Here is a 17,152-nt window from a genome sequence, read left to right as displayed (position 1 = left end):
CAAAATGCTAAAGATAAAACGTTGCGCATTTAGTTTTTTGCTTGTCTCCAACATTGGTCTGGAGGTAGTCTGGGCCAGGGGGGATGTAGTGTGTTTGGAGGGGGACTCAAAACGTCATACTCAAGGAACTACAGCAGCTTTGGTAACTCCAGAAGTTAAAGAGCCAGCTGCGCTCAATGAACATCCCCACATTACTGAGCGCATAACACACACACAACTCCAGCGGCACAATGAAGAACGCACTCTTTTACCTTTTGGTGACTTTACCTGCTGTGAGAGCGTCTCCTTATCAGTACAATATATTCCAGGGAAACGCTTACTCTGGCACCGAATCCCGCCATAGGAATAAGTGAGTATCAACTAATGCGTTCTACTAAATGCAGAACATGTACATTGCGCGTAAATAATGCGAACCAAATTGTGCTTTGTTGTTATTATTATTATTTATTATTTATTATATTGCTTTTCTAGAAACTGGTGTGCATATGTGGTGCAGAAAAACGTAAGTTGTGTGGTCACTGGCGGTACGGAGAGCTTCGTGCAGCCCGAAGTTGTGCCGTGTCCGCCAGAGATGCCAAACTGTGCGCCGCAGGTGATGTAAGTGATCATGTGTAGACGAAATGATTAAATACCCTAGAGGATTTTTAACTTGAGGTGTCTAATGCATTCTGCCCGTCATGTATTTTTTGGGGCCTATAGGGCCCCCTTCCTACTCTCAGATCCAATTGGAAAACATGGCACTGATTAGATTTTGCTTATTGATTGTAATAGACTTTGGTTAATAAGTTCACATCATGGTCATAATTTTGAATCGTTTAACAATTTTCTCTTTTTGACAGATATCGGACACACTTCAGGCCAATGTATAAGATTGGCTATAAGATTGTATCTGAGCTGGAGTGGAGGTGTTGCCCGGGGTACCAGGGTTATGACTGTAAGGAGGTCAAAAACACAAACCTGCTGTCACCGGACCAGGCACCCTCTTCTCCGTCAGGTCATATTCCAGTGCCGCAAGGTGAAATCAAAACAGAGTGGAAATACAAACAACTGCCCATTGACTTTTTTCCTCTTGTATGTCGTAGGTCCACAAGTGAATGTGGAACGTCCATGGGCAGGAGATGGACAGTTTCCCATTCACACGCGTCACATGCCTTCATTTGATCGGGCTGGATCCCCAAATCCTCGACACTTAGAAGAAGAAGTGCAGCAACTCTCCCAGATGGTCCTAGATATGCAAGCCAGGATGACTGACATGGCCTCCAGCTTGCGAGTGGACTTTCAGGAGGATGCCAGTAAAATGCTGATGTCCCTGTTGAATGACCACAGCCAGCCAGCTAGTGTTCATGGTGCCAATACACAGACTATCAGGTTCCAGGACATCCCTACTGAGCCAGAGACGTGGCTTGAGGTGATGAACAAGATCAACCAGGTTACTGGTGATCTGGAGTCCAATACTAATACCGTAGATGACCTCTTGGAACGGGTCAACCGCCAAGATGAACTAATTCATCTGCTGATGAAGACAGCAGAGAAGCCTCTAACCACGCCTGGCCCTGGACACAAGCCTGACCTACAACCCTACTTGGATGAAAAGATCCATGTTTTGAGGGAGGAGCTGATGGAAGGCATTGATATTAAAATGGCAGACTTGAAAAATTCTTGTGAATACAAAATGACGTCTGTCCAGGAGCTATGTGAGAGCCAGGAGTCCCACTACCTCAGTCTCACTGAACTTATGGATTCAAAAGAGTCTGACCTCCGCAATGAAATCGAACAGCTCAAATCAAAGCTGGAAAGAGATGGACAGTCTGAAAGTTCTTCTCTGCCAGATGCAGTTGTGACTCGAGTGGAAAACATAGAGCGATGTCTAAACCTTTCTGAGAAGACTTTCTCAAGGCAGTGCGTCTCTTTAGCAGGACATTTAAACAGAGATCACTCACAAGCTCTTCAAGATCTTAAGAGAACTGTGGAGGCAAAGTTAGTCTTTATGCAGGATAAACTGGGCTCCCTTTTGGAAAATACAAGGACAGAGGAGTCAACTCACAATATTGCATTGAACAAAGATGCTAACGTCACTGGAAACACATTTAATTATTTACAAAAAGGCATAAATGAAACTGAAGCTAAAGAAACAGTTATGGAGAAGATTCATCAAGATATTGACACCCTTAAAACAACTATTCATTTGCAACATCAAAAACTTGGAGATATGGAAAAGTCTATTTTCAACAACAACCTGCACTTTAAAGATCTTACCAAAGAACTAAGATCTGTCAAAAATGATCTTGAAATGACAAACTGCAGCAAAAAAACAAAAGAAGTTGGGGAGGAGCTGGCTCATCTGGACAGCCGTATTGTGGCTGTGGAAGGTTTATGCAATAAGCTGGAACCCATCTCTAACAGTCTTCAACGCATCAAAGATGGCCTTAACAAACATGTCACCAGTTTATGGACTTGTGTGAACCAGCTCAATAGCACAGTGGAGTCCCAGAGCAGAGACATAGGCCAGCTGAGAGGAACCTGTCAGAACCTACAGACACATCTGTCCCAAGTCACCAAAGGTCTGCAGCCTTTCTTAAGCAGCCCTCCCAAGGACACAGGTATATCATATGTAACATATTCAGATGCTATTTTAATAATTATCGTCTTAATCTGAAAGGTGCACTATGACTTTAGGGGGATGTCACCTTGTCAATCTGATGGAGACTCGGCCTGTAATGTTCCACAGTATGGCATTAAATGCACCTATCTTGCATTTAGTCAATTACAGCTGTTTATATTGCTCAAAAATCCCTTGGAAAAACATGCATTCTGATTATAAGTGGGCTCCACTCTCTGTAACGTTGTCTGTTGATCTGCTTGTTTCCATGGAGATAATTTTAGTGCCATACTGTGGAGCATTCAAGGTGAAGCCGTACCCTCAAGCAGAAACATTACACAGTGCACCTTTAAGTTTTGTTTTTAGACTGAATAAGAAGTACTTTTGATTTACCCATGTTCACTGAGTAGAAAAAGTAGATTGAAGACATATGGTTTGATTTTCATTTTCCTCACTTGTATCATTGAGCAATGTTTTGGCTTAGAGAAACGTTAGTCATTTTGGCATCATGTGGACAGGGTCTATTATGCACGTGTTTTTGGACATAATATGAGAGCTACGAGGATGTTTCAATGGCATTGTCGATATAGTAGAGCATAGTACATTGGATGCTGAAGACTGCATTCTTAGCACATGAGTCTTGTCCATAATGATGCCACCGAGACTTTGCTGAGTTGTGAAAGTGAACGCCCTCACTGTTTACAGCTGGGATCCATCCTGTCGAACTGCCTCTTGTGTAGCTCTTTATGGAGCAGGTGATACAGCATATGGCTAAATATTTAGATGCATGAACAATGTTTTGCATAGGCTATAGAATTTCAGTGAATGTGGATTGTTCCGCCTTATCCCACTGCCGACACTTCTATTGTTTATGCTTATCTGAAGACAGTGGAAAATTCAGTCCATTACAGAGACAAGTTAAGGCGACTTATCACTGCTGCACTCACTGTGGCTCCTATTTTAGATTCAAGAGCCATGTTTATATTAGTGCTAATGCTCTTAAACTCTTTGTCTCCCACTGTTTATAGCTCTTTCAAGATACTCTTTTAGCCACATCAGTTAATTTCACTTAAATTCAGAGTTTTGTTGGCTGACTCCAAAAACCTTTTAAAGCTCAGGGGCCATTTGTCATTGTGTTTACTATGATGTTATGATGTCATACCAGTAGTTGATCTCAAAGGAAGATGTCAAGGGGAAAAATACAAAGGTTTTGAATTCCCAGTACTGACGAAACTTTTCCGTTACAATGCTCTTTTTAGCATTCTTTGTTTGTGTTTTCAAGGACGCCGTGTAAGTGAGCACCAGGGACTTGTTTTGAACTAAATAAAATTTAAAAGTGTGATTATATTTTGGCCATTAACGTTTTAGTTGCAGAGCCATCCACATTTTATGAAATACTGAGTCTTGCATGCTTAGTGTTTTCTAATTGGGATCTGGGGTGAATGCAATGATCATTTTGCCTTTGAAATGTCTTGGAGGTTTGTTTTGACACAAGCATTGACCTGACATGAATGACACATTGAACAATGGTGTCAAACTCCAACTCTTACACAAAGAACCACCCGTGACCTGGTCAAATTCCTCGATACAAAAATCACTCTTTTATGACTGCTTAAGATATCCCCAGAGCAGTTGAACATACATCATGTTTCTTCATGTTGCTTAAGGGACATGTTTTTTAGTAGGCATATTCTATCCAAAATGTACAAAACTTTTCAGATTGATTATCTAAGCATTATTCATTCTACTTCTGTAGCTACAGATGCCCTGAGGCTGACAAGGCAAAAGAATGCCTGCCATTCTTTGCCTATTGCCTCTCCTAACCACCAACATGACTAACTCAACACCGGAAAAGTGGGTAAAATGTCTTCCTTAAGGAGTCATCCAAATATGAACCACCCAATTCTTGGTGTAAGATAATCACGGACAAACTATGTGTTGTGTGGGTTGATTTTTTTATATGAATCCATTGCTGTGTGTTCAAGATGGTGACTCATGGCCCACAGTAAATGGGATTCCTCTGTAATATGGAAAGTGTCCCAAAGCACTGTGTACAAACTATTAACTGTGGTAACCAGCTGCAGCTGGGTGGTGCTGTGTGTAGCCCATACAATGCTTGTGCGTTAGCTGCGATGGATGCAACTCACCTCTTCAATCTTCTGACTTCCACCATGTGCCTGACCATTTCATCGTGCAGTCAAAAGTCAGTTTAGAATTACTCCCATCAAAGCCACTCCAGAGCACATACCCTGCTTTATATGAAAGACACTGAGGGTAGAAGCAAATGCAGACCCGTAAATTCCATACACGTGTGGAGTACCAGCAGAGTTGTCCGCTAAGCACTTTTATAGGCCCCCACCAGCCCCCTCACTCAGCATGCCGACTTTAATAGGCACACTCTTTTGGCCAAAGTAGTACATGGCCATTTTGCAGGTGGCCATGCTTTAGTATTGTGGTATGCCTTTAAAGAGCATGTTTAGGCCCAGTGTGGGAAGTTGTGCAGACCCAGAGCCATTGAGATAGATTTGTTGATAAATTCCAGGGTTTACATCAGCCGTAGTTCCCGGGAATGCTGTGGCACATGTAGTTAAAAGATCATCACTGTTTGATTGGTCTCAGGAGGAACTGTTATTTTCTCCCACTTAATAACAGGGTCCTTTGTCATTTACTGTTTTGCTGCTATGGACTGTTGAAAAATCAGTGAGGTAGCAGAAAAACAATCACAGCTGCATGTATCTTGTATATTTACTGGTTATAAAAAAAATACAAGTGGCCTCACCTCCTTGTCTCCATGGAGACCGATATATTTAATACCATACTGTGGGACAGTCCAGAAAAAACAATAACACCTAAGCTAAAACAAGCAGGGAGCAGACCCTCGATCAGAAAAATCCCAGAGAATGAAACATCTGGCTGCTTCTTTATGTTACTGACTTGCAGCCTCATAGTTCATAGCTTATTTCACACCTCTCTCTACTGACCATTTCAGCTGATGACATCACAGAACCTCCCCAGGCAGGACCCCCTCAGGCAGGACCTCCCCAAGCACAACCTCCCCCGGTTGGACCTACAGGCGAACGTGCTCTGCCTAAAATGACAGTGATGGAGTCCGGTGAGGCTGGCCCCCCTGGCAAAATGATCTCATCCCTGTTACCCAAGGGTGCACATGGCAGCATGGCTCCTGTTCAGGGCTATGCAGGAGCCCCAGGTAACACCTAACCCCTCACAATCATAGTTGAAACACCTGCACATTGTCGGATGTTTGTGTTTATTTTATAGCCTCTTCAGATAAATCTAGTGAGACATTAAAGCCAAGTCACCCAGTGGTTTCAGGTATGTAACATTATGTTTTGTCTATAGATTCAAATTGTATCATCTATTTTTGTTATGTTTGTACATTATCAAGAAGTCAGTTTTTAAACTAGCTTTACAATTTTTTTTAAAGTATGTTCATTCAGAATTTGTTACCCATTAGTAAAGGAAACTTGAAAAGTGTTGTTTCCCATTTCATGTATACTTTGTATATTTATTCTTTATTGCCTTTAAGAGTGAATATAAAGATTTGAAAGAAGGAAAGTAATAAAATAATCTGCTTCTTCAGAAAGTTGACACTTCACTATGTTTGATTAAATCCACTTATCGCTCACTCTGAGCAACACAAAGGCTGGCCAGTAGGAGTGTGTGTCAAAAAAATAGTTAGCATAGAGCTGCTCTACACAAAAAATGTGAAATTATGAGACCAAAAAGATTTTTATAGTTATATCTCCCAGCCCTGTGTATACCTCAACCCTTTCTGTAATTATTTTTTTTTAGTTGAGAAGATTGCATTCTCTGCTGGCCTGACTCCACCACCTTTTCTGGGAGACACTGGTACTATTCGGTTTAACAAATTGCTGGTCAATGATGGAGGAAACTATGATCCACACACAGGTAACCCTCTAGAACGTCTCTATAACATCTCTGTAACATTGGATCCAAAGAGTTCAAATTCATACATATTTTCTCCTGACCCGCCCTAGGTATCTTCACAGCTCCCATTGGTGGCCGTTACCTGGTGAGCGCTGTGCTTGCCCCCGAGCGAGGTGACAAAGTGGAGGCTGTCCTGTCTGTGTCCAATCACAGCATTCAGAAACTGGACTCCTCAGGGTTCTTCTCTGGAGCCGCACAACCACATAGACAGTGTAACTGCAGCAGTGTGGCTTCCATCAGCCTGGTCCTGCCTCTCAAACAAGGAGACCGGGTCGGACTTGAACTGACTTCTGGCAAACTGGCCATTTCAGCCTCATCTGAGATCCTGTCCTCTTTTAGTGCTGTACTGCTTTATGCTACTCCAGTCAAGCAGTAATTATGTGCAACATATCAACGTGTGTGACTCTGAGGAAGGTTTTAATTGTTAGTTTGAGCCATTTACACTTGATTGTGTGGAAATGCAGACATCTATATTTATCATTTGCAATTGTGATGCCGATAGCATAGTGATATAGAGAAATGACACGCTCCAGTTTAGCATTAGCATTAAAATTCACTGACCATGGTATAATTCTCTATAGTAATGTTCACAATATCAGGATAGTTCCCATGGCATATAATTTTTTTTTTCACCTTTATGGCCAAACTCATATCCAGTATGCATCTCCGTGGTAAGAAACTCCCTGAGTATAGCTTCATAAACTACCCTTACATACATATGCACGTGCAAATATGCATGCATAAATGTTCAGTACTGTTGGTTAAGGTAACCACTTCAATCTCCAATTTGTTCAGCATTTTAAAATACCCTTACTCATCAGTGCAAAAAACATTTTATTAACCAGTAAACATATTTATAAGAATTACTGACAAAATACTGACATTAAACTTTTTAATTTTAAAATTATCTTCTTAATGTTAAAATTTCAGTCATTTTATCAAAAGTGCAAGCCGATGTCTGCAACAGTGTTGAGCTTTATGACTAACAAAGCAACAGGATTTTCTCCATTTAAATTATGTATTTGTGTAAAGACATACTTTGTGTTCTCTTCACAGCGAGGTTCACTTTCATAGAAAGAATATGTTATACTAATGTGAAGTAAATTAGCATTAAGACAAGCAAAGGCTGAAGAAAAATAAATCATGACATTGTCAAATCTAATGCAAATAAAAAAAACATAAGACATTCTCTAACCATAGGGTATTTTCCACTGTACTTGGAGGCACTATAGCAGCAGTATCTGAGCAGTATGTAATAGAACAGCATAATAATTAAGGCTTGAAAATATCCAGCTTCTAACTTGTTTGTAAAAGTCTATAGTTTAATGTGTGTGTGTGTCTGCTGATACTAAACTAAATGTAATGCCTAACACCATTAACTAAAGTGCATAGTAACTTAAAGCATAAGTATGTGCATATGCTGGGCTGTGTCAAAAATGCATAGCAACATGTCAAATTCACTTAAGCTCAAGGGATTACCATTAGTTCTACTTTAAGGCTGTATGCAACTGAAATACAGCGTTAACGTTATCACTCCAAAAAGAATGATGCTGTATTCCTGTATAACAAACACTATGTTGTAATAACCTGAAAACAATCCCAGCTGTCCACTGTTATAATCCAGTGTACACACTGCAGTGTTTAAAAGCCCAGCTCCTCAAAGCACACTGGGGGAATTGGCTGCCTCCAGAAGTAGAACGAGCTGAACTCTGGGCAGCAGAAGGTGGCATTGTGTTGTGTGTTTCTTAAGGGGAACACATGCTCCACCAGCTCACTCAGGCGGTTGTATCTAAAGTGGAAAGAGTTGAACAATAAACCCTTGTCTGTCTGAGACACACACACAGTTGTTGATGGTGTGATACTTACGATGTTTTATTGCCTTTGGCTAGCTCCAGAATCAACTCCCCTTTTGGGTTCACTGTAAAGATCCGGCTCACAGGCACACCCACTTTCTTGTAGGCAAACACATCCTTAAGACAGACAGGAAAAACTGTAGTTCAAAACAATAATTGTGTTTGACTATATATTTAACTTAAAATAAAAATGACAAACACTTACATTGTCTCTGTTTCCAAAAGCTGCGTAGAAGGGATGAGTGTTTGGGTAGAACAGGTTCTTAATGTCTGTCAGGCATTCAATTTTGAACTTTTCTGGCTTTTTTTCAATGACTTCTCTATTAAAAGAATGAAACGTGTTTCAGTTAACTTGTATTGCTCTTTGAAGCATACATGATTTATTGGTTATCACAGCTGTGTGTCGTGGCCCTCAGGAGACTCACCTGTGGAAGGCAGAGAAGAGGCTGCTAGGGGAGAGCATGAGGGGCCCCTGAGGCAGCAGAGTTCCTCTATCATTCACCCAATGTAAATATCCTCGTGTCATGTCTGCCATGCCAATGGCCCTTGCTGAGCAGTACAAAAACTTATAACCGTTCCTTTGGAGGACAGACATTCATTATGTGAACTTAACCTCATGATGTATGAATCCAAACAACATTGCAAGTCTTACTCGTGCACTGAGTGGTAGAGTTTAGCAATGCCCTGATGAGTCCAGTCTTTCCCCAGGTGGGGGAGGATGTGTCCAAACACATCTGATCTGGAGGTAACGAACAGGTTAAGAATGGCATTTAAGCATCAAATCTGTCTTCATGTAAGGAAGAAATGGTTTACTTTGTGATTGTGCCATCAATGTCAGATATGATGACCTTGTCATCCCAGTTCCACAGGTAGATGGTGCCCTCACACCGACATGTGCCCTGGTACTGAGTGGTTATACTGAAGGTGACATCATTAGGCCCTTCTCTCAGCTTCAAACCACTCTGCAAGAAGCGCAGTGCCCTTTGTTATAGTTGCCTTTATTGAAAATAGTCGAATTACATAATCTGCTGTTTTTTACTATTTGTTCTGAGGACAAGCGGAGCGACTTCTTATAGGAGGGCCCTGAGGACAGTGCCACAGACTCAATCTGCACACGCTCAGAAGGTGTCAAAGCAGGAGCCACAGTATTTAGCTCTTTAGTCTCATCATCACTGGACCACTCTGTTGTTTTGGATCTGTAAATACACACATGCAACTAAGTAAATTGTTGGGATTGTTGATAAAGAGCATCACACTGTTGAGTGTGGGTAAATACAGTACAGTAACCACTAGAGGGCAACAGACTCACTTTTAAAATATTTCAGATTTTGAAATACATGATGTAGTATGTGAGCCAAAATGTTTGAAATGATTGTTTCTACTTTAAGCAGAACATTACTGTAGTGCTTCATAGCAGTTGCGTAAATCCAAAATGATAGAGTAGTATACAGACTAATGTGTAAACCCACCCTGCATGTTTAGCCAACAGTGTGTGTGTTGTGCCTCTGTGTAGTCTTATGTCTGCTGACTCACTGTGTTTCAGGGGCCGGTTGAAGGGCCAGGCTCTCACTGGTCAGTGACTCTTCCCTCTCTAATTTGGGTTCTGTTGACAACTAATGATAAAAAAATAAATAAATTATTAATTATGATAGCAGTAGAACATGCATAAAAGTCTTTCAACAGAGATGTAAAGCAAGGACATAGTGGTCAGAAAGTCCCACCTGCTTTACAATACTCTTTCTCCAAAACCACCAGCGCCCCGATTTTTTTGGCATTTTCTCCTTCACCCATGCCTCCTCTGTGGCCTGCCATTCAGAACAAACACAGTACAATTTATTCTCAAAATACTTAAAACCTAAATGAACCTAGATGTCAGCAATACCTTTGGTAAGTTCTTCTGGAAAGCCTGCATACTGAGTATCAGTGGGGCTGCCAGTGTCCAGTTATAGTATCTACAAAATAAGCCTCTGTTCAGGTAAAATGTTTCAAAGGACATAATGAAAAAAAACATGTTTTAATCACCTGTTTGCAATTTTAACCACTAAATTTGGATTGTCAATTATTGCTGGGTTCTCTGCAAACTCATTGTAAGTGATGATGTGTTCCATGAACTTTTCTGCAATACATGGTGTTGTTACACAGGTTACACATGGACCATTTGCTCCCACCGTCTATCATACAAAGCTGACTGATTACCTTTGGAAATCTCTGAGTTCTCCCCAATGCCACCGCAGAGGGACAAGGTGACATCGGGCAGGTCTCCAGCTGAATCAAACAGACATTCAGTGCCACTGTCTGCAGCTGCACTACCCACCGACTGAGGGGATTGGGACCCCGAGCATCTGCCCCCCTCCACCCAGTGTTTAGGCACCTGCTCCGACTCACTGCAACACAGCACAGGTAAACTCTGCAGCCATGCACAGTGAAGAAGAGGCACATGCTTCTAAAAAACTATTCAGCTTCACACAATGACTCATTTAGACTGCTGGCTGGTTATACCTTTTAGGAAAATAAAGGGCCAGAACATCAGGATCAAGTTTATTCAAATCATCCAGATAAATGTCTTCTGGTCCCTGATGCTGACTGCGTTTTCTCACTCCTAATGAAGCAAAAGACACAGAAAATACAAGTGTAAATGTGAAATCAGTGCTCAGTATTCCTCTGTCACTGTAAAGCAGACAACTTCTCAAACCACATCCTTCCTTTTTCTTCTGATTAGACAAGTAGTTTCATTTATAAAACTCATAAACCTGAGCACACACTGCTTTGTATAAACAGTATGTATTATGCTACCTTTCTTCTTTACTGGTGAGTCTGTGGGGGAGGGTTTTGGGTCAGGACTTATGAGAGCAGCGAAGTCTCCAGTCATATTCGAGCCTCCGCTGTTCTTGCGACTTGGGGGAGAGGAGGTCCAGCGTGTCTTGCGCACAGTTTTGGAGTGACTATCAGAGTTAGCAGGAAACTCTTTTGAACTTAAGCTTGTAGGTTTGCCACAGAAATACTCAGGCTGTGATGAAGTATTATGCAGCTGGCCTGGTTTAGCGGTCTGAGGCTCTGGTTTCACAATATTGCACATGTTGTTTGATGGTGTCTCAGTTCCTCTCGTCTCCTCCTCCATGGCCTCAGAACTCAGGATCACTCGGAAATGTGTGTTTTCTGAGGGAGTTATGGTCAGTGGCTTGGGCTCTGACTTTTTGTTCTATGCAGAAAAACAAACAAAAACATTTTATACATGTGGAACTACCTGCCTCTCTTGTTTCTGTTTGAACTTACCCAGGTGGACTCTGGAAACTCCCCCCAGGACCACTGCATGTGTGTGTCTGCTCGGAGAAGGTTTTCTGTGGGCTTCACCATGAGCTCCGAGTCACTCTTTGGGGACATTGACTCGGACATGTCTCTGCTGTAAACACATTAGCACATAATCAGCAGTTGTGGGAGTGTGTCACCTTAATAAAGTAGTGACTTTTGTTCTCTGTTATTAAAGTATAGTGCTGAGTCACTCGTACTCGGCACAGGGAGCCCAGTCTCCATCAGAGAAGGGGTAGCTGTCCCATTCCAGCCCAGTGAGTGGGGTGTGCTGCCGGTGTTCTATATTATCCTTTATTATGGACAGTGAAGAAGTCCTGAGCACAAGAAAGATAAAATAATTAAAATGACAACAACTGATAGGAAGTGAATAAGTCATGTATTTACCGCCCGTTGTGTGAGTTGAGGTCTCCGTCTGAGCTGAGGTCTCCCAGCTCCAGCTCAATTGCAGGGCTGGTCTCCTCTTTTCGTGGTTCGGCCTTGTGTTTCCTTCGACGCCTCTTCTTCTTCTTACTCATAGTGTTGGAGAAGGATGGGGAGTTTTCACAGGAGGCTTCTCCCGAACATGGAACCGCACTGCCCTCTGCCCCCATGCCGCCACATCTGGCCTCTCTAGTCCTTAACAGAGCCTCTTCTGTGGGGATCGGAGAGGTCACCAGGTGGGCTGGGACAACCTCCTTAGTAAGAAAAATTAAAGGAGACATATTATGCAAAAATTACTTTTATGAGCCTTTGATCATGTTATAATGGTGGTCCCTCATTATAGTTGAGTAATTATGTATTTTCTGCATTCAAGGGTTGAGTCAATGTCAGTTTTGAAGGACCGCCTATCTCTACCTGTTGCTCTGTACATATTTTTGATTATTTAAAAAATATAGACTCCGGGTCAAGCATGCAATTTTTCACAATAAAAACACATAAATTCAATTCTGCTCCTTATCATGATGAAATGTCTCTATGAAGAGGCAGAGCAATTTTGAATGGAACATAAATGGACCCATTTCTATTAATTAAGCTGTTTTAGGCCAAGATTACGATATACCATAGACAAAAAGTAAAATAACGTTTTACCACTTAATAATAAGTTCTAGGGAAATAAAGCATAAATATGCATAATATATCTCTTTAAAACTATTAACTGTAATATTCATGATTTCCTCAAGTATGTTACTGAGCTTACATTGTGCTGCTCCATCTCTTGAACAAAGAATGCCTCTCCATTGTCTCCAAGTTTCATGTGAAGCTCTACAGGTTCCCCATTTATTTCTATATCAATCTGCAAAGTAAGCAAGATTTCTTTATAAACACCTATGGTAAAATGCTGAGTCTGCATTAGCTGTGAATCAGGTCATGGTGCATGAGTTGGTTGGCATGAAGATTAGACCTCTATAATGAGGTGTGCTTACAGCCAAATGTAACAAAGTGTATGTTTAGTGGGTAATGGAAAGAATAGGCCATAGATTTACCTAAATAATAAAAAATAATTGAGGTCCAGATCAAATGCATTTATAATGAAATATAGACTTAGAAAGTGTTCATGAACTGCTATGGTATTAACAGTAGTATTTCTCAGTATTTCTCTCAGTTCACAGACAGTGCTTAGTATAAACAACCACAGTCTACTTCCTGCCCAATAAGGGCTTCCTGTGACTATACTGAAAAAATACATGAGCCTAATTTAAGATGGCAGTATTAGCGTTGAATTGACACTGTGAGAGTCTGCTCTTGAGTGGCTGAAAAAACAAAATAAAACTTGCTAGTGACTTCAAAATATTACTTAAAGGTGCCTCCCTGCTAGTCTTCTGGTACTGCACTTATCAATTTAGCTTTTTTTATTTCCAAATATATGTTTTAATTGCCAAAAAACATGCATATTTACTAGTGTTGGTGTTACCTGCTTGTCTCCATGGAGATATACAGATTTAATGCCATGCTGTGGAACATCCTAGACAAAGCAATAAAATATCCATGGAGACAAGTAAGTGGACCCTCCATCAGAAAAATTATACAGGACGCTTTTAAGTAGTCACCCAAATAACAATAGATTGCACCAATTAAAATAGAAAAAGTATCAAAAGGATTAACACCCAGTATATCTGAGACTTACCACTTTCTCCCTGGAGCGTAGCACCCCCAGTTTTCCAAAGCGAACGTGGAAGGGGGAGCACTGGAAGGTCCCATCAGGCTGCCGCACCACGATGACATCAATGCAGCCCGACAGAGTGGCCTGGTTTATGCCCTTGTACAGCTCTTTGACAGTGACCAGCACCTGCCCTGCCAGCTGCCCCACATAGTTCATGGTGTCCACCTGCCCAAAATCACAAAACAATCACATACAAAAGTATAAATACCGCAGTACTAATTGTTACTAAAACTATTATTAAACCCATTTGAACCAGTAATAGATCACGTAAACCTGATTGGACCGTTCCTGAATAGTTTTAGGCTGGTGTTGGTCTACAACTAGTGTAAGAATAAAAAACATTTTGAATTATCTAACGAGTATGGAGTCTTACTGCATTGAATTTAGTAGTTGTACATAGTCATTATTCAGATATAAAAACATATTTGATTGAATTGATCATTTCATGAGCTTTCATTTAATATAATAAAGCAACTCATGAGCACATCACCCACACTTTAGATTCTATATACTTTTATGAGGCCATTGGTCCCTGAACGCAGCGCAACTGTCCCATTTTCCTTTTAAAAGTCCTGGGTTGAGTTTAATCTGGGCAACATGCTAAATGTCTGCTTTAGACCAGAGCTAAGTGGACAGCATGCATAATATATACCGGGACCACATTGTAATGAAGATTTGAGTCAAAGAGGAACTGTATTTGGTTTCATATTATTATTAACTTCTCGCTTCTCGCACATATCTATTTGAATTGGTTGGGCAATAATATACGTTTTTTGGCACTGTTTACAATATAAGGCACACACAAACATACACATGCTTACATGGACACTGGAAGCAACATGGATGAAGTGTTTTGCCCAAGGACCCAACACCTGTATGCACTAACCACTAACAAAGTACTAACCTGACCCAACCCAGTTTAGCTTCCAAGATCAGATGAGACTGGGCATTCAAAAGGTGCTCCTGGTTTATTTAGTCTTTTCATTATTTGCCTATAATTCATGTATACAAAATGTGCATTGAGAAAATTTCACTAATAAATGGGCTGGAACTTAGTCTTATTAGTGGATTTACAGGATTTTGCAACCAAGTGCCTAGATGTACCATGCTTATTGCTCAAAGCACACAACGAAGATTTTGTTAAAGCACTTGTATTTATTAATTATTAATGATCATGTTAATATATTTTGAGTCATTATTTTATTCATTATTTTGATTAGGTTAGATGACTTTTGTAGCACTCACCAGCCTCCAGGAGGACTTGCCATCCTGCTCTACAGCCCTGCTCCCTGCTTGCTGCATCACCAGAGCTTTGCTAATGGGACAGGCTCACCTCATCCACATTTACTATACGTATAAGTTCCATTCACAGTGTGTTCTGTCTCAGCTCCAGACGCAAAGACCAGGAGGAAAAGTACCCCAGCCCTAAGAGCCTTATGTAACCTGCTTTAAGCTGGACCCTCCGCACCCCAGACCAGTCTCTCAATGCTCCACACACAAAAAACAAATCACTGAAAACGCGTTGTACCATATTAACAGATTTAGATCACAAGCAACTAAATCTTTATAGAGTCTCACATACTTTAGATCAAATTCAATTCAATGTATTTTTGTAGAGCCCAAAATCACAACAACAGTCGCCTCATCACACGGCTTTTCAAAATGGTTGATTTACCCAACAGAAAATGTGTTTACATTAATAGAACTGTATACAGAACTATATATGCAAGTCAAATAAAGATAAATAAAATAAAAGACTTTGGTGAATAGCAACTTTCACACTTTGAACATGAAGTCACTCTGATGTGCCTATTATTTTATGTTTTTTCACATGTGCTCATCAAGGTATCCATATGGGTTTAAAGAGAAGGAAAGTCAAAGAGGTCAGTTGCTCCTTGATACACCCTCATTTGTTTGTTTACTAGTATAATGATCAAGAGACATTGCACGTGAAGTATAACAGAACTCAAAAAATGTATAGTAAAAATAAGTAGATCTTTATTTTATATTTACCCTATTAAACATAATAATTCAAATTAAATATTCTGACAATGCACCTTTGCAATACAACTGTGCGGACTAATTAGTTTAATATTTCAGGATGAGAAAGTGTGTAAATCTGTTCACATCAGCCTAACTTATGACCATCAGTAGTGCTCTGTTCTCATTCCAAGGGTGGACAATTTTATCTCTGTTTAGGAATAAAATAGCCACGCAATTTATAATGTCACCTTTTGTAATGGGACAAAAAGTTGATTACCTTTGTCACAACAAGTATCTAACATTTAAATATTGCCATCTAGGACAACGGAAATAGCTTGTTACAGTATAGCTCAGACCACCGTGTCCTGAGTCACACACTGGATCTGTGTAAGAGGTGATAATCCTGTTTACCAGATTAGTACTAGGCTTTCTCCTACTTTCCCCTCACCACTAGTAGACACCCAACAGCAGCAGGCTATGGCACTTCTGGAACTGAAACTGAAACTTCTTTTGTATTTCCCCTATCTTTATTTTAAACAGTTTTTTTATATATTGAGAAAAATGCTTACACATTTTGAATCACTACTTCAAACCTCACAAAAAACTACTTTTAAGTTTATAGATTTGTAGTAACAGTATGTTTTCTGGGGCTGTCATAATAGAAACAACTGATTTGAATGTATATAATTCCCTATATCAAAATACTGCGTTATGGCTTGATAAGAAGTGATAAACATGATTGTCTGGTAATAAAGCCAGAGGTGCATTTGGGGACAATGATTTTGTACTTATATATATAGCCTGCAGCACACTTAGGCTTAGATAACATTTAAATATCTAACAGTGGCATTTGGCAGTATAAATTATTTAGTGGCAAGTGTAAAAACAAAATTCAACAATATTAAGCGCAAATTACTATAACACTGACAGCTTACAGTGGACAAAGTTATCAGATGAGTTTAAAACAAAAATATAAGATAAAGTTAAATGATCTATTTGTACCTGTAAGAGAGGGTCGTCATTGGCAGGTATCCATGTATTCGTTCGGCCCACATGCACCTGCTGTAAAGAGAGGAGAGAGAAGAGCCAGCGGCAATGGAGAGCAGCGAACCACGTGACTCTCAGCGCGCACGTGATTTACGCGCGAGGACAGGACAAACTATTGTAAATATTAGAACGAGAAAAAAGGAAAAAAAAGGAAAACGAGAGAGTAAAATGTTATTATTGGTGTTTTTAATAGGATTTTTGTATTCATTTATGTATTTATTTGCCAAGTTGTTTATGTCAGCGTATAAAAAT

The 17,152-nt window shown here is 40.4% G+C and overlaps 2 protein-coding genes across 3 annotated transcripts; one reads left to right on the top strand and one right to left on the bottom strand.

The window, feature by feature from the left end:
* The first annotated feature begins 191 nt into the window (after positions 1 to 191).
* emilin2b (elastin microfibril interfacer 2b) lies at positions 192 to 8,772 on the top strand. The gene is made up of 8 exons (XM_033986295.2): positions 192 to 349; positions 472 to 597; positions 840 to 1,015; positions 1,083 to 2,600; positions 5,589 to 5,807; positions 5,879 to 5,932; positions 6,413 to 6,529; positions 6,619 to 8,772. The coding sequence occupies exons 1-8, from the start codon at positions 231 to 233 to the stop codon at positions 6,942 to 6,944; spliced, it is 2,655 nt and encodes an 884-aa protein (XP_033842186.1). The 5' UTR covers positions 192 to 230; the 3' UTR covers positions 6,945 to 8,772.
* On the bottom strand, positions 8,210 to 16,917 carry LOC117388561 (phosphatidate phosphatase LPIN2-like). 2 transcript variants are annotated; one of them, XM_055230242.1, is made up of 20 exons: positions 16,856 to 16,917; positions 13,835 to 14,035; positions 12,908 to 13,003; positions 12,115 to 12,404; positions 11,922 to 12,044; positions 11,695 to 11,821; positions 11,215 to 11,620; positions 10,921 to 11,020; positions 10,618 to 10,805; positions 10,444 to 10,537; positions 10,304 to 10,373; positions 10,143 to 10,226; positions 9,955 to 10,034; positions 9,461 to 9,617; positions 9,235 to 9,383; positions 9,074 to 9,160; positions 8,847 to 8,999; positions 8,627 to 8,741; positions 8,435 to 8,538; positions 8,210 to 8,357 (listed from the first exon to the last, which is right to left on the bottom strand). In XM_055230242.1, the coding sequence occupies exons 2-20, from the start codon at positions 14,024 to 14,026 to the stop codon at positions 8,210 to 8,212; spliced, it is 2,763 nt and encodes a 920-aa protein (XP_055086217.1). In that variant the 5' UTR covers positions 14,027 to 14,035; positions 16,856 to 16,917. The 2 variants fall into 2 exon arrangements, with proteins under 2 accessions (XP_055086217.1, XP_033842020.1); XM_033986129.2 differs by having other exon boundaries at positions 11,928 to 12,044.
* Between the last annotated feature and the right edge of the window lie 235 nt (positions 16,918 to 17,152).

Source organism: Periophthalmus magnuspinnatus, chromosome 20, assembly GCF_009829125.3.
Source record: "Periophthalmus magnuspinnatus isolate fPerMag1 chromosome 20, fPerMag1.2.pri, whole genome shotgun sequence".
In the NCBI taxonomy this organism is placed as follows: domain Eukaryota; kingdom Metazoa; phylum Chordata; class Actinopteri; order Gobiiformes; family Gobiidae; genus Periophthalmus; species Periophthalmus magnuspinnatus.
The sequence above is the reverse complement of the archived record's forward strand: the minus strand, read 5'-3'. Positions and strand labels throughout refer to the sequence as shown.